This window comes from Heterocephalus glaber, unplaced genomic scaffold, assembly GCF_053883595.1.
Source record: "Heterocephalus glaber isolate CG9 unplaced genomic scaffold, H.glaber_assembly_v1.0 deba00001613, whole genome shotgun sequence".
NCBI lineage: Eukaryota > Metazoa > Chordata > Mammalia > Rodentia > Bathyergidae > Heterocephalus > Heterocephalus glaber.
The window spans coordinates 21,949,322-21,975,625 of record NW_028258384.1 but is presented as its reverse complement, the minus strand read 5'-3'; the positions used below and the strand labels follow the sequence as shown (position 1 = coordinate 21,975,625).

General features: G+C 35.2%; 1 protein-coding gene across 6 annotated transcripts in view; it reads right to left on the bottom strand.

Annotated features, from left to right (window-relative positions):
* The window catches only part of Diaph2 (diaphanous related formin 2), a 979,330-nt gene that overhangs the window by 261,316 nt on the left and 691,710 nt on the right, over positions 1–26,304 (bottom strand). For all 6 annotated transcript variants that reach the window (XM_087196779.1, XM_021247648.2, XM_021247646.2 and 3 more), the window contains one exon: positions 307–442. In XM_087196779.1, coding sequence (XP_087052905.1) covers positions 307–442 — 136 coding nt within the window. The remainder of the gene's footprint in view (positions 1–306; positions 443–26,304) is intronic.

Below are 26,304 nucleotides of genomic sequence, written 5' to 3'. Positions count from 1 at the left end.
TCACTTCATTTTACTCTCTTCTTCCTTTACTTCTCCCTCTTTCAGAACATAATATACTATGATGAAGTAAATGAGAAAAAGGTGATTTCAACAATTTAACACCTTGCTTTGATTATCAAAAATCTTGAGTGCTCAGTGTAGGATGACAACAAACACCAAGAGATAGCATCATGAGATAAATCTGATACAAATAAGTAATAATGTTATGAATTTTTCACAAAAATATTTTCTTTATAATACAAAAATAAATGAGTGAAATTGTTTTCTGTTTTAAGCACCTTTCAAAAAACTGAAATACTTTCATACCTTTGTTTATATCAATGAGTTGCTTCTTTTTCTTCTGACGTTCCAACTTTTCTTGTTCAGCTTTCTCTTTTGCAAGCTTTGCCCTTCTAGTCTTCTCTTCCATTTCTCTTCTCTTATTATTTTCTTTCACTGCTTCCTGTAGATATAAACAAAATTAAACAAATCCCTTTCCATCATTTATGTTTTTAAAGTTATATAAATATTCAGAGATGGGAAATTATCATAGTAGCCTCAAAGTACATGCATATACTTTTGAAAGAGAGAAATAATTAATTTTAAAACATCTGAAAAATTAGAAATAACTCAGTCTTCAATAGCTATTACCTGGAGTGCCAGAAACTTAGAGACATCATTATTACAGATTTAATAATAATATATTTTTGTTGAAATATGAAATCATTTTAATACATAAGAAATGCTTAATATGGTTCAGCAAGTATTTTATCACTTATTGTTTTTCTTTTATCTGCAAATAGAGTTTTTAAAACTATGTTATAGGATTTTTGTGCAGAGACATACACATTTAAGGTGTTTAGAACATAAATACACATTTAAAGTACTTAGAAAAGAGCCTAATATAGTTTAATCAAGAAACTTTAGTCTATGATGATGGTGGTAATGATTACATCTAATGATGCAAACCACAAAATAATCAGCGGTGTCAACACAGAAAAAAAGACCTGTAAGTTTAGTAGCTTTTTACATGAGATCTTTATAAATGCTGACATATAGTTCAAGCTGTTGTCTGTTTTATTTTGAAAAGATTATCTGTGGGACTCCTGGTGAATGAGTACACTCTAGTAGATGGTATTAGAAAAAGCTGTCACACAGTGATTACATGGAAGAACAGTATTAACTTCCTTGGAGTTCAGACAAGTCACCAATACAGAGATTTATCAACTACAAGTTCCTTCCATCAAGTTGTTCTGTTTTATTTCCTATTATGATTGATTAGATATGCTTCATACCATGTACAAACTATTTCCCAAAAGCTATTTTGTTCTAGAAACCCTACAGAAAAAGACTCAACAACAAGAATACATCTACTAGGCTTTGCCTGGAGGAATCTATATTCAAATATGTTTTTTTCACGTTAAAGGACACAGTATTTAAAAGAGCTCAGATAACACTTCCAAAAATTTTCTGATTTGCAAGAACTGATTACTTCCTACAAAATTTAAATTATTTTACCATTATCCCCTACCTATTGCCCTTTTTAGGCTAATATCTCCAGCAATTAATAGGCTAAGAGCACAAAACCATCTAGCTACTATAGACAAAGGCAAAGACCACTTAAAATAAATTGGAACAATCTGGGCATGGTGGCACACACTTCATAAGCCCAGCACTCTGAGAGGCTGAAGGAGGAGGATCCAGAGTTGGTGACTAGTGGACAACTTAATGACTTCGCCAGATCCTGATTCCAAAGGAAAAAAATAATACTGGGGATCTGGGGATGTGCCAAGGCCTTGGCTTCAATCCTCAGTACAGAGGAGGTAGGGGAAACTGGAACAATAGAATCATTAATTTTAGAATAGTTTCTCAACTTCAGCATATTGTCATTTTGAGCCAAGTAATTCTTTTTGTGGAGGCCTCCTATGCATTATGAGATGTTTAGCAACATCCTTGGCCTCTATCCACTAGACACCATAAGCATCTCACACAGTGTGACTACCAAAAATGTTTCCAAAGATTGTCAAATGTTACCTCAAGGGTAAAGTTGTCCAGGTTGAGAACTGCTAGCCTGAGGCAGTTTCAGAAGAATAATTTATTCACGTACATAAACAAATTATGCAGTGCTTACTCTGCTGAACCAAACTTCCTTTTACTGATGTGGACATGGAGTTCTAAAGGACTTTAAATATTTGCCCAAGGTAACACATTTACATAATTCCAAGTGTGGGAAGGAAACACTTATCTTTTTATTCTTCGTTTAGTGTTACTTTATTCTTTAAAGAGAAAATATAGACGTGTAACCAAAGCCACAAGCAACCAAAGAAAAAATAGATAAGACTTCATCAAAATTAAAAGCCTTTGTTCATCAAATGACACTGTAAAGAAAGAGGACACAAGGCCAGGGATTTAGCTCAGTGTTTCTGCCTCCTGCCTCAAAAGTGCAAGGTCCCCAGTTCAATCCACAGTACCAAAAAAAAAGACAGAGGACACAACCTACCGAATGGAAAAAAAATGTTTGCAAGTCATATATCTCATATATCTGAATAAGAATATATAAAGAGGGGCTGGGGATTTAGCTCAGTGGTTCCAGCACTTCCCTTGCAAGTATAAGGTCTCGAGTTTGATCCCCAGTACCAAAAAACCCCCCAGAGAATATATAAAGGGGCTGGAGATTTAGCTCAGTGGCACCATGCCTGCCTTGCAAGCACAAAGTCGTGAGTTCAATCCCCGGCGGGGGGGGGGGGGGGAATATATATATATATAAAGAACATGTACAACTCAATAGGAAGACAATAAATCAATTAAAATGTACAAAAGGATTGGAGTAGATATTTTTCCAAAAAGAAGCTATGATGTGGCTAATGAGCATATGAAAGGGTGTTCAATATGACTAATCATTAGGAAAATGCAAATCAAAACCACATTAATGAGGCTGAGGGTGCAGCTCCCTGGTAGAGCACTTCTCCGGCATTTACAAGTCCCTAGGTTCAATCCCCAGCACCACAAAAATGAAAAAAAAAGTGAAAACTACACTGAAGTACCACTTCATATCTGCTGGGGTAGGTACGATGATTAAAAAAGAAAACAGATTAAAAAGAGATGTAGGGAAATTGGAACTATGGCTTGTAGATGTGAATATAAAATGTTGGGTATTTTGGCAAACTATCTGGAAATCCTTCAAAATGTTAAACATGGAGTTAGCATATGACACCACAATTCTACTCCTAAAAATATACTCATGAGAAAATATATGTTCATATAAAAACTTGTATAAGAATATTCATAGTAGTACTGTACTATACTAAATAGACAATAAGAAGATATAACCACCAAGTGATAAATGGATAAACAAAACATAGTACAGGCAGTCTTCTAGAGATAAGAAAGGTGATTAGGAGAAGGGGGAGGAAAGGAGGAGATAACAGGGATGAGACTAATCAAAATATGTTATACACTCTGGAAGTGGTGGCACACACCTTTAAGCCCAACATCCTGGAAGTCTGAGGCAGTGAGGATTGCAAGTTCAAGCCAGCCTGAGCAATTCAGTGACCTTAGCAAGTACCTGTCTCAAAATAAAAAAAAGGGCTAGAGATGTAGCTCAGTGTGAAGGCCCTGGTTTTAAAACTCAATACAGAAAAAAAGAAAAGTAAAGAAAAAAGAAGTTATACAATTGTACCAATATACCATAAAGAATCTCATTATTGCCAGGCATGCCTATCATCCCAGCATTCTACAACTCTAGAAGGCCGAGTCAGGAGGATTGCAAGTTTGAACCCAGCCTAGGCAATTTAGGAAGACCTTGTCTCAAAATAACAAGGGCTGGTGATGTAGGTCTACTGTGGTAGAGTGGCCCTGGGTTGTATCCTCAACCTGGGGAAGAAAAAAAACAAAACAAAAAAAACCTCTTTTTTAACTTTTTATCTGGGGGGGAAAAAAACACAACAAAACTCTATGTTTTTACTGCTGAGATAGGAGATTAGGGCTGGGATGATCTAGTCAAACAACTGGCAGAATCTGTCAAAGTCATAGAGACCCAGGGCATAGGCACAGATAGGATCCACAATGATTCTACAGTGCCTGAGCACTGTACATGGAACTAATCAGAAAAGTGCCATTTTCAATTCTTCATTTATATCTGGTGTGAAGCCAAGAGAGTCTTCAATAGGGCAGTTTAAACCTGGCACCAGGCCACTTGAGTGAGTTTTTGATATGACGATGGTCCCTAAGCCTTGTTTGAATGAGGAAGAAGCCAATCGAAGAATTCCATAAGCAAAAGAGCCCTTTCCCTAGTCCTCACCACCATTGTGAGCCTGTTCACCAGACTGCTCTCACTCTGCAGAGTGCCTTCTTTTCCACCTTCACTAAGTGTACATCTACCCTACCTTTTCAGTGTGTCTTGTCTAATTCTTTGTTTAGGATGCCAAGGACCTGGAAAGAATTCCCGTGGGACCTACCATCCAGTAAAACCACTAATATGCACCAATAAACAAACCTACAAAATAGAAATGTAGTACAGTACATATCCATACAATTGAATATTATTTAACCACAAAAATAATTAAGACTGACACATGCTAAACCACAGATAAATCTCAAAACTACGCTAAGCAAAACATATCAAATACAAAGGATCAGATCTTGTATGATTCCACTCATGTGTAATGTTCAGAAAAGGCAAATCCATAGAGACAGAAAGTAGATTAGTGGTTGTGAGGTGGTGGTAGAGGGAGGAAATGGGAAATAATTGATAATAAATATGAAATTTCTTTTTGAGGGGATCATGAAAATTTCTGGAATTAGTGGTGATGGTTGCACAAACTTGTTTATTTTCATGTATTCATATAGTACAAGCTACTGACATATATTAAAATGGTGAGTTTTATGATATGTAATTTACATCTCAATAAAAATTAATAACATTTAAAAATAGATGTCTGAGAGAAGCAGGATTAAAATAAAATTATAACATGGGGAGGGGGATGTGAAAATGTGAAATGGCAACCCATATTTTTGGTCTTGAAATTTATAAGCTGCATGATCCTTAGTAAGTAACACAAAAGGAGGTTAATGCCTGTGTCTGTTTTTACTGGTCCAATCTCTGATGTGCTAATCACTAAAATCTGGGTGGGCATTTATTATCAATTTAATAAATTGCTTTAGCTATGGACTACTATTACTAGGGGTCCTCACTATTTCATTTTATTTTTCTGAGACAGGATCTCATTCTGTTGTTGAGATTGATCTTGAACTCACTATGTAACCAGCCCAGGCTGGCCTGGAATTCGAAGCAATTCTACTGCCTCAGCCTCCAGAATGCAACACCATGGCTGGCTACAAGTTTATTAGGATGGAAAAAAACCTGGTGACTTGCATTTGTATTTCTTATATGTTCCTAAAAATAGGACTCTTAAGTGATAGTGTCTTTTTGTATGCAAATGAGTTGAAAAGTATCTTGCAGCCCCCTGGTAGCTTCTCTCCTCTTTTGATAAGATTGGCTTAGGGTTTGTCTATTTTGTTTATGCTTTCAAAAAACCAGCTCTTCTACTCTTTATTCTTTATATTGCTATTTTTAGTCTCAATTTCATTAATTTCTGCTTTCATCTATATAATTTTCTTCCTTGAACTAGCCTTGGATTTGGATTTTTCTTGTTTCTCTAGGACCTTGAGATGCTTCATTGGGTTATTTATTTGGGCTCCCTCTGCTATCTGATGTAGACATTCACTGCTCTTTTGAGGGATGAGATATATTCTTATTATCTTAATTCTTATAAAACAAAAACTAAGTATTTAAACAAATAAAAACAATAGGAACAACTTTAAGCTTTAAATTCCAGTTGAAAAATGACCCTTAAATACCTGACTGTGCTTAACAATATAGTTTATTACTTGTCCAGCTTCACTGAATATTTCAAAACATGAATTCCTGACTAAACATCATTCTCAAGTAGGCATCAATCCTTATTTCTCAGGGTTAGGAATATCTACTGATTAGAGTCTGTCACTTTTCCAGAAGGTGCTATGTTAAAAAATTCGAATTGAAAAAGTGTTTTGTTAGTTATTTCATACAAGATAAGAAATAAGTTTACAGAAAAAAGTCTCATTTTACTAGTATATATATTTTTCAAGAGTTAGTAAAAAGTACAAAAGGAGCAAAATACAACAGAAAATGTGTTTAGGATTTACTACCAAATATTCACCAGCCTAATTTTAAATCTCTCACTGAAATCTCTATTGCCTTGTTGAAAAATGTGAATAAATTAAAAATCTTTTTTCCTTTGCTGTGCATAATTAAAAAATAAGATCCATGGACTAAAAATTTCATAAGCACACACACACACAAAGCTCATGTAGGAGGAAATGTTAAGACCTCTCATTTTCTTGTTTATTCCATTTAAGCTTTAGGAAATAGAAGGAACTGGTTCACACAATTCCAAGCAGTTCAGATGTTAGCCTCATTTGTGTCTGGTCTACATGAGGCAAGCATCTTCCAACCTTGTTGCTCTATTTGGAAACAAAACTGCCACCACTGCCCGCACCATCACAACAAGCATTCTTTATTTCCATTGCCTCCAATGGTGTACTACTCCAGTGCTGACTATAGAAGCACTGTGCAAATACTGTGACCTCACTGAAAGCTGAAGATATAATTCAGGGACTGAGAAGTGAAATAATTAGGAGAATGGATCCTGGAGTCAGATAAATTTTGATTACACCAGAAAATAGGTTTGAAAAGCCAAGCTCCATCACTTATCCTAAAAACTATGTGACCTTAAACAAGGTACTTCATCTCTTTGAATGTTATTTGCTACATCTGTAAAAGGGAGATACTAATATTTTAATTACATAGTTGTTGAATAGATTAAGTAAAATAATGATTATATAAAACATGTAAGACAATATCTAGTACAGAAGAGATGCTTCTTCCACGGTAGCTGTGATTATTATATATATAATAGCAAACATCTGAAATTTTGAACCATATAAATTTGAGCACATTTGTTTTCAATGGTTTACTTTGCAGAAGCCCTTCTCTCTCTCTCTCTCTCTCTCTCTCTCTCTCTCTCTCTCTCTCTCTCTCTCTTTTGGGCAGTCACAAGGACATGGCCTATGGTTAGAAACGCATCATCTTGATATAGTCTACCCTCCTAAGCATACTAAATGTTTTTTTTTCCAATGTTGAGGATCAAAACCTAGGGCCTTTTGCATGGTAAGCAAGTATTTACCATTGAGCTACAGCCTCATGCCTTAAGAGTTAATTTTTATGTGTACCAAGTTATTGGCAGCTAATTTTTTAAATCCACATATATCACTACAAGTTGAACATCCCTAATCTGAAATACACTAAAAGGCTCAAAATGTTTTAGATTTTGAAGCACTGAAATTTTCAGATAAGGGATACTCAACTAGGGCAGTATATGCAAATATTCTAAAAAACAAAATCTGAAACATTTCTGGTCCTGAGTATATCAGATAAGGGATATTCACCCTATATCACTTGGTATTCATGAAAAGAAAAAAACAAAGAAAAAAACCCCTCAGAAATCTTCACTTTCTCTTTTGGGTTTGATTCATTCTGGTTACCTATATGGATATATTTGGCAAGGCTTTTTTTACAGTATTAGAAGCTGTATGATAGAGTTACATAACCACAAAATAATATAAATTGGAATTTTCTGGTGAACAGATTGGGAACTCTAGTGCAAGGGCACACTAGATCAACTGAGGAGTACTTCTTCATTCATCAGGGTTATTACAAGTAGACCCAAATGATACTGAGAGAAATGATTTGGCAACAATATAAAGAAACATGATATGTATTATATTGAAAATCTTTTTAAAGAGTAAATATGAGTAGATGAGATATTCTTTTGAATGAGAACTCAATAAAATAGATGAAATTCTCTCTACATTTTTTATTTTGACTTCTCTTTGCACCTGATGCTTTTAGCTTGTGTGTGTGTGTGGGGGGGGGTAAATGGGAATTGAACCCAGGGTCTTCACACTGCCCCAGTCCTTTCTACAAACAGTTTCACTGAATCTCTACATTGCCCAGGGTAGGCTCAAATTTACAATCCTCCTGCCTCAACCTTTCAGAGTGCTGAGATCTTCATATGCTGCAGAGGCATATGATCTTCTCTTAGCTTTAATTCAAATTGTGCTTCCAGTACCAAAACAACAACAACAAATCAAATTGTGCTTCCAGAATGTTTTAAAATTTCTTTCTGTTTTATGCTAGATAATTCAGAATGTCAAATTGTTTCTTTTAATTATGTCTTTTAAAAATAACATAGAACACTTAAAATTTAGAGAACCCTTGGCATGTATATTGTAAATTTCTCTTTCCGAGATAAATACAATGAGTCTAGGGTTTTATTTTTTATGCCTATTTTTTAATCTCAGTGATAAGATTTTTAAAATTTTCTGACCTATAATTTGATGCCAAGAATAAAAATAATGAAAAAGGGGCCTGTTTATTAGGACCTATAATCCAAATGTTCTAAGGAAAACAGCATACCTTAGTTAACAAACGATGGCCTGGAGGAGGCTGAGAAATCTGATTTAAATCCTAGCTCCTCTAGAGACTACAGTGCTTTACCACCTTGGGACATTTACTTATCTGTGCTAGGCCTCCATTCTTCATCTATGAAATGTCTGTATTTCTTAGTGTTAGTTTGTGATTTAATGAGAACCTGATTACAAAACTATTAAGCATACTGCTTGGCACATACAAAGTGTTCATTGAGTAGTGATGGCTATTATTTAATATTATTCCACCTTTGGGCCTATGTGTTTCAGAATCTGTTCTCCATTTTCTCCACCTCCAGAGTATGCCCACATACATGCATACACACAGAGGAAAAGGAAAAGTTCTTTTTTATATGGAAATCCTGTAATATCAGGTATAAATATGAAGAAACAATACACACACATTGTCTCACACACAGACAATAATACTGGCCTTCCTCAGTCATGAGGACAAAAACCAGGAAGAAGACAAACCAAGAAGTTTATGGAGATGATATCTTGGTGTTAAGAAACCATTTTAAAAAGCTTAAAAAAAACATAGACTAAGCTGCTATTTGGAGTAATAAATAAATCTATCAATATTTTACTCCAGGTTCAACATACCTCACTGAACTATAGCCTAAACTAAGGGATCTGCTTGCCAGGGGGAGGATGGTGGTTTGGGGGTTACTGTGGGGTTTTTTTAAACATCTAAAGTTAGTTCTGTCATCTCCCTGAGACAACAAAATGTGTAATTCAAGAAAAGGTCATTTGATTTGGGAATAAATAATTTTATTATTTTATTATTATTATTAATTGCTGAGTATGTGTCTCAGAATGAGTGATTCATTTTGGATCACAGAGGGGCCTGGAGAATTATCCTGCACTCAATTCTCTACCCCAAGCCTTGCTACATATTCTTATACTTTTCCCATCTTTACTCATAGGAGGCCTTTAGCCCTGCTGGAAAAGCTTCACTATGAGAATTCAACTAGAAGGTAAGATGAATGGCAGAAACTTATTGCTTATTGATGGGGATCTCATTTCATTCCAGTCATAAAAAGGGGTAAATTTGGTAGTGATGGAAAGATTGTCTAGACCAGTGAACTACCTTTATTGTAGGTAGTGTCCTTTTCCTGTCCCAAAGGTGTCCTGAGCATGACAATGCAAGGGAAAGGGAATTCTATATATGACAGCTTTTCATCATTTTACAAAAAAGTTGGTGCTGCTTTTCTTTAATATTTCTTCCTTCTCTTTTACTCTTCTTCATATAGTTACCTAATACTTTCTTTGTTTTCATTGCTCTGGATGCTAGTGACCTTTCTGCAATTTTCTACATTTGCCTGGAATCATGGATAAAAGAGTTAGGAAACACAGATCCCAATTTAAATTACCACTAACTGATGTGTACCTTGGGCTGAAGTTCTTACTTGTTAGTATAAATGGATGAAAATCCTAAAGAATACCAAAGTTAGCAAATCAGGATTCATTATCTGTCTACATATTTTTCTCTTCCAATTTACACTAATCACATCAGGCCACAAATAGAAAGTTATTAAGATGAGTTTTTCAGCACTTGGACAAGGAATTGAACAGCTAGACAATTAAGAGGGAAAAACCTACATACAATGGTGGCAATGATTCATTAGAGTTTTCAACTTCAATCAACGATAAATTAAGGCTTTCCTTTTTTGTTTGTGTGTTTGTTTTTTGAGATAAGGTCTTGCTATGTAGTTCAGACTGGTCTTCAACTTACTATATAGCCCAGGCTGGCCTTAAACTCACGGTGATTCTCCTGCCCCAGCCTCCTGAGTGTTGGGATTACAGATATGCACCACCACACCCAGCTCAAGTCAAGGCTTTCTGCATCTTATATATGAACAACAGATGAATGGATAAAGAAAATGTGGCATTTACACATAATGGAGTTCTACTGTGCCATAAAGAAGGATAAACTTGAGTCCTTTGTATGAAAATGGATGCACCCTAAGACCATAATTTTAAGTGGAATAAATAAGACACACAAGTGTAAATATCACATGGTTTACTTTATATGGAAAATACAAATTATAAATAAAGAGCAAGATAAAAGACAATAGGAAGTAGGGAGATACAGGTTTCTCAAATGGGAAGGGGATCAAGAGATGGAGGGAAGGTGTGGGAGGGAAAGGAAAGGGGATAAAAAGGAATTAAAATGTGTTATGTATACATAGAAAATACATACAAGAAATGTAAACATTATTTACTGCAAACATGTACTAATAAAAAATAGGAAGAAAAGGAAGGAAATCAACTCTTTAATTAACATCAAACAACATGAGGCATTATTCCTTTTCTATAATTATACAGTGCATAAAGGGCATATTGGATTGAAAGAGTCATGGTAAATGCTCAGGGCAAAGAATTTTCAGCTGCAGCAACCAAACTCTGAGAGGCAGTCCCTCTGAAGATGTTAGCAGCACTAGAATACTGCTAAACTTTCTCTTTCCCAGAGATTTCCACTTATTATGGTTCAAGTGACCTTTAAAGTCCCTCTTATGAAAGAGCTCATGAATACTTCATCATCTAATCAACTATGGTTGCAACAGAGAGGTATAACTTTCTTCCTCACTGGAGTAATTGAAATCTTGATTAGCTTGCTCAAGTAGTTAGGTGCCTCAATAATAGACACTGGACAAATACAGTGATATTTTAGCTAGATAAGAATTAAAGTCATGCTAATGAACCTGTGTAAATACAGTATGAATCACAGATGTGTCATGGGCCATAGGTAACCTACTAAATCAAATCAAACAAAATCAAATTATCTTCTCTTTCTTTCCTAAAATCCTATGTTCCATCCTTCCAATACACAGTATTGCTCTTTTTCCATCTCCATTGCAAACTATACTTTCTTCTCTCACACTCTAATTTTTACCTTACTCTACAGCTCTGTCCTTATCTCTGAACCACTTCTCTGTCTACCTGTAAGGAGACTCCATCTATTCCTACTTGTAGTTGGGGCGGGGGGGGCTTCCAATAGTCTATAAAGCCTTTCTTGATCTGTTTCCCTATTGCTTCTCTGGTCTCATCTGCTCCTTGACCATTTTGTTCCAGTCCCACTGCTCTCTATACTTTGGCTTGAGTCTCTAGATATGTGTTCCCTCTACATACGTAGATATTTCCATCGAGTATGTGTTATAATGTCTCCTCATCCAAGAGGTCCTCCCTGACCAGCTTATACAAAATAAACCTCTTAAATCTTTCTGACTCCTTCCCGACTGTTGCTTTCGTAACCTAAAATGTCAAAACCAAGCTAAACTGTTCATCCAAGAATTAGCAGCTAGAGCTAGTTGATTTACATAACAGTTTTTAGCCTGGGAGTTCTCACAATATTAAATTATCAAGATCTCTTCACACAGTTCCCTATACCTCTCATACAGTATTTCTTTATTGCAGAAAATCTTAGCAAACTTGAAAAAAATATTACCCACATGGGAATGGTGGTTTTGTTTTTTTTTTCTAATCATCCATAGGTTATGGTTCACTGACATCTACATTTGTTTTCTTTAAAATGCCAGTGCTTGGTGTTTCTGAGTTTCATGACATTTGTCACACTGGCATAGCTCAAACTTCGGCTGAAAACATTCACTTGGACAGAGATTAGTATTTACATATAACCTCCAAACTTAAAGAAAAAGGCCTTCTAATTTTAAAAAAATAAGGTTTTTGTTTTGAATTAGGTATCTGCAGCATCCACAAACATTTGTACTACACAGCCTTTCAGTAATCTTTTGGTTTAAGATAGAACCATGTCAGATTCTGGCGCATGGTTTATAAAACATATTCCTTCAGTTGATTTGCTTAAATGATTCTGTTTTGGCAGAGGGGGAGACGCATAGCAGATATGGATCTGCTGCAGGTGAGGAAGTCAGCTGAAATGAATTCAAGTAAGTATTCACTGAAGTAGCCCTCTTGTATTCAGCACAACCAGCTTACTGTTAGCTTCCTTAGGAAACAAATAAAAAATTAATGTATCTTTCACAAGCAGTACATATCTGGAGGTTTGACAGACAAATAGATCTTTGCATATCAGCATGGTCATGAAGAGAATCTCAAATTTAAATTATTCAAAACAAGAAGAAAGAAAAAAGATTGTTATATGCAAATCTCCTTGGATATTAAACTTACAGTTGTTTACAAAGCGGTCATGCACTGATAATGAAGGCTGGCTGTGATCCCCAAGGCCTTCTTTTGAAATTTGCCTTACAACTGCAAAAACATGTGATCTGAAGTTGGAGGAAAAATTGTCTCTCCTGTCACAGTCTATTAGAATGCTGAACTGTGATTAGCTAGAAGTTAATCTGCGATCCGTAGCATGGGAGGAAAAGGTTTTCAAATTTTGCTGCAGGTTTCTGCAGCATTTTTTTCTTACTAGGTATGTGAGCATCCCTCTTTCCATCAGGGAAAGAAAAACAACTGAGTGCAGTATGTGTCTGCAGACCTCTATTTTATTAAAATCTGTGAAGCATTTTGAGTAAAGAAAATTAATCAACAACTTTTTTTTGAACCAAAGGAACAAATGAAACTCTAAACTCACTGATACAATATTTTAATAGGAAAACATCTTGGGGAGGTATGGGTGGAGGAAAATGATAAAAAAAAAGTGCCACATTACAGATCAGAGATCTGAGTTTACTTCTTAACACTGTCATGATCTCAGAAGATGGAAGAGGCAGCACAATCAGTGAGGTTTCTTTATTCTTTTGTTTCCTTCTTTTTGCAGTGCTGGGGATGGAACCCAAGGTCTTGCAGGTGGTAAGCAAGTGCTCTACCACTGAGCTACATTCCTAGCCCTTAGTAAGGCTTTTGATGAGATGAACGTATTTGTAATGAAAAACACCTTTGAGACTTGGATAACGTCAAATTATCTTGACAAGTAGAATCATAGACTTGCAGAACAGGAAGTGCTCTAAAGAAATGCTTGCTATAGTCTTCTACTTGTAAATAGGGTTCTATGGCCTCCCTTGGGAATCAATTATGATAAACACTTGTAAAAGGAAATACTTCCTTACATCTCAATAAAAGCTGTCATTTTAAGCTCCTATCTTGTCTATTGAACTCTGTGAAGAAGAAACTTTCTCAATATCTTCCTTAAAAAAATATTCATGAAGGGCCGAGGATTTAGCTCAGTGGTTCCAGTGCCTGCCTAGCAAGTGCAAGGTCCCAAGTTCAATCCCCGGTACCAAAAAAAAAAAATTCATGAAATGAATAGACACTTTTCAGATAAAGAAACACAAATGGCCAATAAATACATGAAAAAAATGTTTAATATTGCTGGCCATTTGAGAAATGCAAATTAAAATAACACCGAGATTTCATCTCACTCCAGAAAGAGTGGCTACCATCAAGAAATCAACCAATAGAAGCTGTGAGGAAAAAAGAACACTTCTGCATTTCTGGTGACACTGTAAACTGATACAACCACTATGGAAATCAGTATGGAGATTCCTCAAAAAACTAAAAATAGAAATTCCATTTGACACAGCTATTCCCCTTCTAGGTATATTCCCAAAAGATTTAAAGGCACTACACCACAGTAAGTAAACTTTCTATACCTATGTTTATAGTAGCACAATTCATAATAGCTAAATCTTGTAAGTGTCCTATATGTCCATTAACAGATGAATGGATAAAGAAAATGTGATAGTTATACACAACAGATTCCTACTCTGCCATAAAGAAGGAGAAACTTGAATTATTTGTAGAAGAATGGATGCACCTTGAGATCATAATGTTAAGTAACTCAGACACACAAGCTTTAAATATCCCATGGTTTCTCTTATATGAAAAACACATTAAATATAATGTATGGAAAAAAAGACAGATGAGAGAGAGAGAGAGAGAGAGAGAGAGAGAGAGAGAGAGAGAGAGTATTGTAATCCAGTATGGACAATGTTATCTAAAAATTTACCTTGACTCAGTACAATTGTCTTATATGTTTTATATGTTCTTTAGCCTATTAGTGTGGTTTTTAATCTATATATATGATGATGAACTTTATAAGGTCTTATAAATAAATGAATCTGATGCTGCAAAAATAAAAGGGGATGGAGGGAAGGGGGAAAATAGAATTAAAATGTGTTATGTACATGTGTCAATTTCCTAGAGTGAATGTAAACATTATGTATTGCAAACATGTACTAATAAAAGTAAAATAAAAATCTTCATGGAGGTACAGCTTATTCTTTGGAATCACTACAGGGCCCAAATTCCACAAAAAAATTCCACAAAAGTGAAGTATTCTTCAGATGGAATATAGCCTAAATTTTTAGTTTATAGAGTCAAGGAAAGGAAAGGAGGAGGAATGGGTCATAGAGGTCCTTGGAAAAATCTATTGAACTGCAAGTGAAGGCATTCAATGCCACTTTCTATAATAATGACTTTCACATAGAGATTTCTTTCATAAATTTAATAATGTTTAAGTTTTCCTCAGGGTCTTCTCTATTTGTAGGATGTTATTTTTAAATTTTAAGATTTTTAAATTATAAGATTCTCTGGCCTCATATGCTTATTCAAAAAAAGAGAGGACAAAGGTGGAAATAATAGAGATGAGCTATTTGATATCTACCACTTTTCAGTACTATAATTCTCCTAAAATATTTTGTCATTTGTTTTGTAGTGCTTTGAAGGCAATGGTAAATTTAAAAGATTGGTTGTGATACAGCCATAGAAACTATGAATGCCATCTTCAGACAGTCACCTTTGGAAGCCATAAAATTACTGTTGTGAGGGTCAATACTCTATAATTAAAAGTCCCTTTTTCATAACTGACCTCTGAATCCAATGAAATCCGTTTCATTATTATACAGTCACACAGTTTTTGACCAGTGATTTTGTTATCCGGTTCAATAATACATTTTATTCATAAAACTTGGCTCAATGTCACTTTTGGCTGTCCAAATTCAAATCCACACTGAAACTGCAAAGATCAAGTAAGCCTAGAAAGATTTAAACCACATGCTGCATAACTGTTAGGGAAATCCAAAACAGAAGTTTCCAAGACATTTAGGGCAATGTCATTATCCCTCAATAAAGATAATAAGAGGTATAAAATTATTTTGACTCTATACGTTTCTGATTTGTCTTCTTTGAAAAATAGTCATACCTTGTTGGCTTTGGGTGGTGCCTGTAAACCCAGTGCTCTGGGAAGCTGAGGCAGAAAGATCACAAGTTCCAGCCTAGCAGTGGTAACATAGCAAGACCCTGTCTCAAAATAAAAAAGGGGGGACAGGGACGTAGCTTAATGGGAAGGCCCATAGTTCAATCCTCAATACTGGCCCCCCCCAAAGTCATACCTCATGGACCATCTAATGCATGGGTAGTATTATTCCACTAAATATCAAGAATCTTTTTCTAGTGAATTTGTACATGTTCTTTTCTCTATGCTACTTGGTTGATGTCTTTGATTTATAATTTACTAATTTTCAACATGGTCTAAATTTGATGTAACGTATACATCCAGTAAAATTTTATTTTCTTCTATTTTTTAATGAAATGTTACAAATCTTTGTAGACATGTTGGCATTTATCCTTTGGGTGATGGGAGGGACAGGGAAAGGAAGCAATAAAACTAATAGAAAAGCAGCCTGACTAGTATCCCTTGACTTTTGCCTTTACTGAGATGCAGGAAATACTCGAACATTCATTCTTGGCCATGTACTGTCACATACTGTTCTAGTCTCTGGGGAATCAACAGTGAGCATTACAGGCAAGGATTTGTCACTCATGGAACTTAGGCTTCATCCACAGGTGTCATTCCTCTTTTGGTTTATTTCCCAGACACAACTGAGCACTTACTGTCAGTTGAAATAGTATTCTACAGTGTAATCTCCAGTTCAATTTTTAAAGTCATAATTGAGAATGAATGTCACATGTTAGGGAATGAAAATCTTAGCTAATACCAATATTTCTTTTACTAGGGCTGCAGGGCACCTGATTCTTTCTTAGAAGCAAATTAAAATGGTTGTGCTCAATTTGCTTTTCACAAAGTTATCTTGATTATCAGTCAGAACTCTGTACTCTTCTAAATAGAAAGTGATTTTTTGTTGATTTGTTGTCCCATCTTCCAAAGTACTGAGAGTAAGATGCTCTCCAGTAATTACAGGGTACAATTTCCCCCCATATTGATGTTGTCTGAAAAATTAGAGTAATTTTCATATGGTGATGTATCTCTATATCTATCTATCTATCTATCTATCTATCTATCTATCTATCTATCTATCATCTATCTATCAGTCAAGCAACAGAAATAAAAAAAGGGACCCCTGATGAGGCATGAAAAAGTCTGAGAACACAGCACCTATCAGTGGCAATGATCCTTAAATTAACCTTACACCACATGTTATAGTACTGAAATTTTCATTAATTAGAAGACAGAGAGCCTACATTTACTCTCTTCCCTTAAATTAGAGACTCTAAGGCCAGTTTCATAAGTACCACTATAAGATGCACTCATCTCTTCTTATATATAATGTTAATATTTTTGATACACATTTAACATGCATATGTGTTTTAGCCTTGGCTTAGTATTACAACCTCTAAAATGGTAGGCTCTATGTTGGTTTAGTGTTCTTCAGGTATAATATTCTACTCAGATTGGTACTATAGGCCTATTATAGTAGCTGATACAAAAAAGGCATACAGTATCTATTTCTTAACTAATGAAGATAGTGTTTACTCATTTAGTGTAAATACTAGCCCAGCAAACACATGTGATAGCAACAGTATTATTTTGGCTTTTCCTTTTAGATAGTTTGGCTTTGTAAAAAGAGATGCACTTAATTTATGGGCTGAACAACTCCAAAGGCAGAGGCAGATTCATGTATAAACTCAGGCCTCACAAATTTGGAACTTCCACTATATAAGGAATATGTACAAAAGTGAAAACAATCTGATAAAAAATAATAAAAGTTCTAAAAGTTAGGGAAATGCCAAACTATAAACAAAAGATATGTATAACACAAGAAATTAATCAAAAGATAATTAATGTCAAGGAAAATTGGATTAAAGGATATATAACTATATCCACAGACATGAAGCAGACATTTATTTAAAAGGCAAGGCTTACTAGATAACTTCCAGACTTCCAGAAGTCAGAATAATAAAGCTTGCATTTATATTTTAAGGAGAGAAACTCTAAGAATTAAAAAGAAGTTAAAGATGGCAAAGCAATGGAACAAAGTCAAATTAAGAAACTGCTTTTCTCTATTTTCTTTAAAAATAAGCTAGATAGCTGCTGAAGGGCTAAGGAAAACACGCCAGAAGCCTAAGTTATGAGGTAAATCCATAGAGAATTCCTCAGTTTCTATTCTAGGATATTCTGGTTCCATAGGTATGTGTATCTGAACCATTAATTTATAAAACAGAAAAAATAAGACGAATATGGTCCTATAATTCCATGTCTCTCTTTTGATACTTTGAATCTTGGGTATGCTACAGCAGAGAAAGAAAGAGGGGGAGAGAGGGAGAGAGGGAGGGAGAGAGAGAGAGAGAGAGACAGGGAGGGAGGAGAGAGAATGATCTATGAAAATATGTGAAAACAATATATTATGGATCTTTTCAAAATTAGGTTTGAATAACTCAGAGGTAGCAATCAGAGATATTCTGTTTTAAAATCCTTTTTTCCATAGTAGGAATAATAAGGGCACTGTTATGTACTAGTAATTGTACTCTGGGAAGCAAGCCATTCCATCTGTATATACAAACTCTAGCTATATTCCACAATGTAAAACACATTTTGCTTTTGATTAGATCCTTGATCATGACCTAGATTTGGCCAAATATCATTGCTTACTTACTAATGTGAATATCCTTTTCTTAATATGTTAATGCCCTACTGCCTTCTCCTTTACTTCCCTCCTCCCTGGGTAATGTGCCATTATTTACAGATGAGTTTTCTGGCCTCATCATGAATCTTTTGCTAAATTGCCATATTGTTTAGTATAAATGGATTTTGCCATTAAGCTTGAGATGTTGGACAAATAAATTAACCAAGGATTTAGTGAGTTTATAGACATACTGAATTTTATTTCCTATACAAAACTTCGTAATAATAAATGTCATATTTTAGACTTGACTTCTTTCAATGTGAACTTCTGCATAAAGACATTTTGACTCATGGAAATGTGTACAATGAAACCTCAGTGTTACTTTCTGAATATTGTGTTTATACTTAAGCACTCATAAAAGTAATATATGACACACTTTGTTACACCTAAGCGATTTCATATGACTAGATTTTATCCCATAAAACATTATGACTATTTCACTTCTTTTAAAGTACCAACTCCCCAAAAGAGAGAAGTTGGGATTTTTTATTCTCTTCAAAAGGTCTTTGAAGATAGCTAGGCTTAAAGTAGAAAGATCAGGTACATGTTTGAAGAACAGTCCTTCTTTAATGATTTTTATCATAAAGAGAAAAAATAAATCCTAGAGATATGAGCAGGTGAGTAGCTTGCCATGGGTACATAATGAAGATTTAAAGGGTCAGAGTCAGTCACAGGTGAATATTAAATCACACAGTGATGCTGAAAAATGAAAAAGCTGATGCTAGAATGTACAAATAAATTAAACCTAAGGTACTTATTATAGTTCACTTCAGGATTTCACAACTTGGAGTGACAGGGGTGGAAATAAACAAGTTCAGGTACTTTACCCAACAATGGCTGAGTCAATGTTGATGAAGAATCAAAGGAGTCACTGAAATATTAAAAGGTTTTAAAAACTTGGGTGTGGGGGGAGAAGAGAGAAACAGCTAGAGGGCTTTGAAAAATGTAAACCAAAATACTATTCATTATTAGATTTTTAGTACAGGAACAGAACAACTACTAGTTACAAATATGGCAATCAATAAATATTTGCCAATTAACTTCTATGTGCCACACACTACTGTGTAATAAAAGTTCAAAGATAACCGGACACAGTTACACCAGAAGAACTCACAGCATAAAAGGCAGGTCTGCATATGTCCAATTCTAATGAATTGGGGTTACAACAAACATATTCACAATGTAACATGAGCATATATAAAATAAAGACAATTAATTTTCCCTAGAGTTGGGGGAAGTACTAGACAAGATGGATCAGAGAAAGTAGCCATTGAATGGAGTCTTGAAGGATGGAAATTATTTTGTCAGGTAGAAAGGAAACTGCAAGCATTAGCATTGCAAGTAAAGAATAGTGGTTGCTGGGGATAAATTGCATAAGATTTCCAAATGCTAATTTAGACTTTACAGTCAACCATGGGAGGCTAGTGAAGGTTTCTGAGAAGATGAATGTCACAAAGAGACCTGTGCTTCAGAAAAAAATATGTGACAGCAACATAAAGATAGCATGAAGGATGCTAAAACCAAACACAGGACAATTGAGAAGATTACTGCAGCAGACCTTGGGAAAGATGACAAATACTGAAAGTAGGCATAATCAATATGAATTAGAGAATGAACAAATTAGAACAGTGATGGAAAAGAAGATACAAGTTGTGGCATTAACCAAAGAGAACATCAAAGAGAGGAATCTGGGAAGAGATGTAACGAGTTTTATTTTCAATATTCTGAGTTTGAGGTAGTTGTGATTAGCTTAGTTAGAGGCATCCAATAGACAATAAACTTGAGTCTACAGCTGAGAAATAAGACTACAACTTAGGAAAGCAAAGAAGCCATAAAAATAGATATGAAATTTTCAGGAAAAAAATATTCAGGACCAAAGATAGCTCTTAGGTAAGGCTTCAATTTAAAATTAAAGGGAGGGTAACCAAAAGACAGAGACTGAGGAGATACTTCTACTGAAAATCAAAACCAAGAAAGACTTCCCTCATTATGAAAACCTGTTGTTCAAGTGGTCAGGTTTTAAATGTATTATATCATAAAGCAGAGTTGGGATGGGGTGGAATAAGGAATATAAACCATTTATTGTATACCTATACCCTATAGTCACTAAATGTCTTCTGTCTCTGTGGATGAATAAGTGAGATGAGGACTATAGGACAAGCATGAGTCTCACAGAGAAACTCTGGAGTTGCCTCCTATAAATATCTTGCTTATTACAATGCAAGATGGCAGAAGAATTTCTCCATAGGTGGCAATATATAAAGAAGTAAACTTCACCAGGAAAGAAAAAGGGAAATTTAACAGCTGAATTGATACCACATCTTGATCAATGAAACCCTAAGTTCCCATTCTCTCAAAACCAATCTTCCCTCTTAAAGAAGGACTGTTGTGGTGGCACATACAGCTCAGAAAGCTGAGGCAGGAGGATCTCGGTGAGTTTGAGGCCAGCCTGGGCTATACAGTGAGTTCAAAACCAACCTAAACTACACAGAAAAACCCTGTCCCCCCCCAAAAAAAAGACTGAGTTAAAACTCAAGATACTGTATTTGTTGCCTATGATTTCACTGAGAGAATCTTTCTTTAATAAACTTATTTATATCTTCTGTATTGATGGCCAGCAAATTTTCAGTACAGGGCTAGATAGAAAATATTTTCAACTGTGGGTCATATAGACTTGGTATCAACTTCTAGGTATTGTCCCTGTGGTGTGAGAGCAGCATATATAATACATAAACAAATTAGTATGCCTGCATATCCATACAACTTTATTTACAAAAACAGAGGATGGGCTGGATTTGGTCTCAGGCCACAAGGATGCCAATTAGAAAAACAAATATCATGAAGCTGGATTATAAAACCACAATATATTAAACTGTTTTTGTATATGTGCTGCCGAAGCGAGCACTATTAAACTGTTTTTGAGGGGAGCGAAAAATCCTAGAACTAGAGAGATTAGGTAGTTATGTATGATATTCTTTCAGCCATACAAGAAAGGCTGCCTTTCCCCAAGTATTTCCTTGATCAGCTAGTCCCACTGCAAGAAGTTCTTTTTTGGTACCAGGGATCGAACTAGGGTCACTGCAAGAAGTTCCTAAGGTGCTCTTTGTCATGAAAGTATCTTATTTCTCCATTTTGAAAGATAGTTTTGCAGGGTACATCAATCTGGGTTGGAGGCTGTTTTCTTTTAGGGCTTGGAATATGTCACTCCAACCTCTTCTTGCCTTGAGGGTTTGTGTTGAGAAGTCTGCTGTGATTCTGATGGGCTTTCCTTTGTATGTGATTTGTTTCTTTTCTCTCACTGCTTGGAGAACTTTGTTCTTCTGTTGTGTTTCTGGAATCTTAACAATTATATGCCTATGTGTAGATGTTTTTTTGATCAAGGCTATTTGGAGTCCTACATGCCTCACTTATCTGTATGTCAAGCTCTTTTCCCCTGCTTGGGAAGTTTTCTGCCATTATTTCTGTGAAGAGATTTTTTATGTCATCTGCATTCTCTCCTGTTTCTTCATTGAGCCCAATCAGTCTTATGTTATTCTTCTTTGCATCATCTAGCAGCTGCTGGATTGATTTCTCATGTTCCCTTATAATTTTGAAGCAATTTTTCTTTTCCTGGTCATTAATTGCAATCTTATCTTCTATATCTGAAATTCTGTCTTCACATTGGCTCATTCTGCTGTGTAGACTTTCAATGGAGTTTTTCATGTCCTGGAAATCTATTTGCATCTGTTTTATGGATTCCATTTGTTTCCTAGGTTGGGATTCCATCATGTTCCTCAGCTCCTCTCTAGATTTATTAATCATGTCTTGCACTAGGAGCACAATCTCTCCCATTATCTGAGAAATTATTTCTGATTTCATTTTTTCCAAATCCCCTTTTGTTGCCAGTCCAGTGGGTCCAGGTGGTTGAGTATCAGAGTGTTCCATCTCATTTCCCTTTGGGGTTGCTGTAGGTGATCTGGAACTCTGATTTTGAGTCTTATTTATGTGTCTTCTCATTTCAATTGGGGGGGCGGGGGGATGCTGTTGGCACCCGTGAGGATCACCTTCTTTGAGCTGGGAGAGGTGGGACAGGGGCCGGGAGTGGTGGTAGGGATGGTGGCCCAGAATCCCTTTCCTCTGGGCTGGAAGCAGTGGGTTATATTATAACATGCAGTACTATTTTCCTAATAATTATGTTTACAATTTATTGTGTCACTTTCCTCCATTACAAATCAGGCTTCATTAGGGGCAGGGATTTAGCTCAGAGGTTGCAGTGCCTGCCTTGCAAGCACAAGATCCTGAGTTCAATCCCCTGTACCAACCCCCCCCAAAACAAAAAAGAAATCATGCTTCATGAAGGCAAGGATTTTTTTGTTTCAATTCACTGAAGGAATTTAAGCCACAGTATGTAGAACAGTGTCTATCATTTAGTAGGTACTCAATAAATAAATGATTGTTGAATGGATGAGAAGCAAGCTAGAAAAGCAGAACTATCTTCTATAAATGTCTTCTAGCTAAGACCAAACACAATGAAGAAAGGATAAGTTGAAAATAAATGGATGATATTTTCACTTTACATTTCTATTTCCTAATATGTTTTTAAAAGGTATTTAAATAAATGCAAGTATGTATTTCACAAATACAATAAGTATGCATTTCACAAGTACAATATAATCATTTGTATTTTTCCAATTTGGAACTCTTGTCAATGCTAAGCAGCAATTTACATTTTGTTTTTTGTTTTGTTTTGGTTTGGTTTTTTAGTTCAGGCTAGCCTTGAACTCATGATATTGCCCTGGCTGGCCTCAAGATCACAGTGATCCCCCTGCCTCAGCTTCCTAAGTGGTGGGATTGTAGGTATGTGGTACCACTTCCGGTTTTGTGGGAAAAAAAAAATGTCTGCTAGACCTCAGACATAGGACTAATATTTAAAATATATAAACAATTCGGGCTGGAAATTTAGCTCAGTGGTGCCACGCCTGTCTCATAAGTGTAAGGTTCTGAGTTCAATCCCTGGTACTGGAAAAAAAAAATTTTTTTTTTTAAAATACATATATAAACAACTCAAAAAATCTGACCCCCCCAAAAAATAAAAGACCTAATCAAAAAATGGTCAACTGAAAATTATGGGCATTTCTCAGCAGAAGTACAAATGGTCAATAAATAAATACATGAAAAAAATATTCAATATCACTGGCCACTACAGAGATGTAAATTATAATAGCACTGAGATGCTATCTTGCTCCAGAAAGAATGGATATCATCAACAAATCAAATAATATCAAATTCTGGTGAGGCTGCACGGAAAGAGGAACCCTTCTACATTGTTGGTAGGAATGTAAACTAGTATAGCCACTATGGAAATCAATATGGATTTTCCTCAAAAAACTAAAAATAGAAAGTCCATTCAATTCAGATATTCCCATTCTACGTATTTTCCTAAAAGAGTTAAAGACATCATATTACAGTGATGCACACATACTCATATTTAGCAGCACAACTCATAACAGCTAAATCTTTTAAGCATCCTATGTGTCTATTAACAGATGAATGGGTAAAGAAAATGTATTTATGAACAATGGAATACTACTCTGCCATAAAGAAGGTTGAATTTTGGGGGGGGTATTGGGGATCTAACTCAGGACCTTGTGCTTACAAGGCAGGCGGTGGCACCACTGAGCTAAATCCCCAGCCCCAAGAAGGGTGAATTTGAGTCATTTGTAGGAAAATGGATACACATTGAGACCATAATATTAAATGAAATAAATCAGACAGACAAGCTTAACTATCGCATGGTTTCTCTTATATAAGAAACCCAAAATATAAATAAATCAAAGAGAAAAAAAAAGATACACAACAGGAAACAGTAAGGTACATTTTTTGCAAATGGGAAGGGGACCAAGAAATGGAAGGAGGAGGAATTAGGGGAGGTAAAGGGGTTATAAAAGAATTTAGACGTGTTATATACATGTACCAAGCCCCCATGATGAATGTAATCATTATGTACTTCAAACATGTACTTATAAAAAATAAAAAGAAAATTTTAAAAGCACAACAGATATAAAAGCAAAAATAGTAACTGTTTTGTGATTAAAATTCTAATATGTTTCACATACAAAAAGTTTAAGAAATTATGCTTTATGATTTTGAAATTTGGTTCAAGGAAAAAATGAGAGGTAATCCAAGAAGATACACATATTCAGGGTACTTATTCTCAATTTAAATTATTATATTACTTTTTGGGGTTAACTATACTTTTATATTATTAACAATTAGTGTTTATGAATAGAAAGGCACCTTAGTTGAGGTAAATCATAGTTCTGTTTTTTTAGTTTTTTGTTTTTTTTTTTTTTGAGACAGAGTCTCACTGCATAGCTCAGACTGACCTTGAATTTGCTGGGATTATAGGCATAAGCTACCATGCCTGGCTAAGCACAGTTCTTAAAATGCACATTAGAGACCAGTTCCAGAATGCTAAGAAAATACTAGTGTGAATGGGTCCAAATAGATAGTCACCAAATAGATTACTGATTTACAGTTCCTTGCCTATGGGAATTTTGAAGAGTGTGTCATGTGAAAAACAAAAGAGAAGCAAGACTCCATTGGTCTATTTATAAGTGGCTTACAACAGACATAATTATTAGCATCCCTTAAAGACAAGGTGTTTGTAAAATCACATCACAAAGTGAGCCAATTAACATTCTTAATCATAATTGAAGACGTAATTACTGGTACTATACACTGAATGATGATGGTCATTTCTATATAAGCATAAACCCCTAGTGCTTTTACAAACAAATAAAAATTACAGGAATGAAGTTTTCATATGACTTTCTGCCTTTTTTAAGAAAGACAAACTGATAGTACATGTGTACATGCAAAGGGAAATGCTTGCAAGGATATATATGCCAAGTTATTATTATTAATTATCTCTGGTAGTAAAACTTTGGTTGATGTTTTTTCTTTTTTGTGTCTACATTTTCTAGTTTTCCTACAATTTGCATGCATGATGATAATATCATTTTTACAAACCATATGAACCAGGACATCTTTTAGCAATATTGAACATATTAGTAACTAACACAGAGATCAAATGAATAACTGAAATCACTAAAATATTAAATGTATTGACAAATAGATGTGTTATTAACTTATCTATTACCGATTTTACCAATTTTCCAAATTACAACTAAAAAAATATCCCTAGCAGATAATCCTGAAACAGGGTTTCTTAATTTCAGTACTATTGACATTTCAGCTGTCCTGTACATTATTGGTGTTTAGTGCCCTTCCTGACTTCACCCATTAGATGCCAGCAGAACCTTCTCCTTAGTTCTGATAACCAGTTATGTCTCTGGACTTTGCCAAATGTCCCTTGGAATGCAAGCTCACTCTTGGGTGGGAACTACTTACTGGCCTAAATTAATACCCAACAAAGTAGTCTTTGAACTGTTGCTTTTGCCCTAGATAATCTGCATTGATTGTCCTATTGTTCAGGATAGCTGTCGATCAATAAGAAATAATTGAAACTTGGTTAATGCTAATCAAACATATGGTAGATAAGCTTTAGATCACAATAATTAGTTGATAACTGCTTTTTGGCAATAAAAATTGCCATTTGGTTGTTTTGCCTCTTTGAATTCAGCAGGAACACCAGGAAACATCGTATGCTTACCACTAAACTTATTTATTTATTTATTTTGGTACCGGGGATCGAACTTGGGTCCTTGCACTTGCACAGCAGGCGGCGAAACCACTGAACTACATCCCCAGCCCTACCACTAAACTTAAACACCAAAATGAGGTTGGGGAGAACAAAAGGGAAAGAACATCTTTGAACATAAAAGGCAAGACAAGAGCGAAACAATGATTATATGTCACTTTGTCTTTGAAGTCTACCTTCAATCAGACAGAATAAGTGCCTCTCTCTTCTGTGCTTACATTCTTTTTGTATATATGTATCATATTT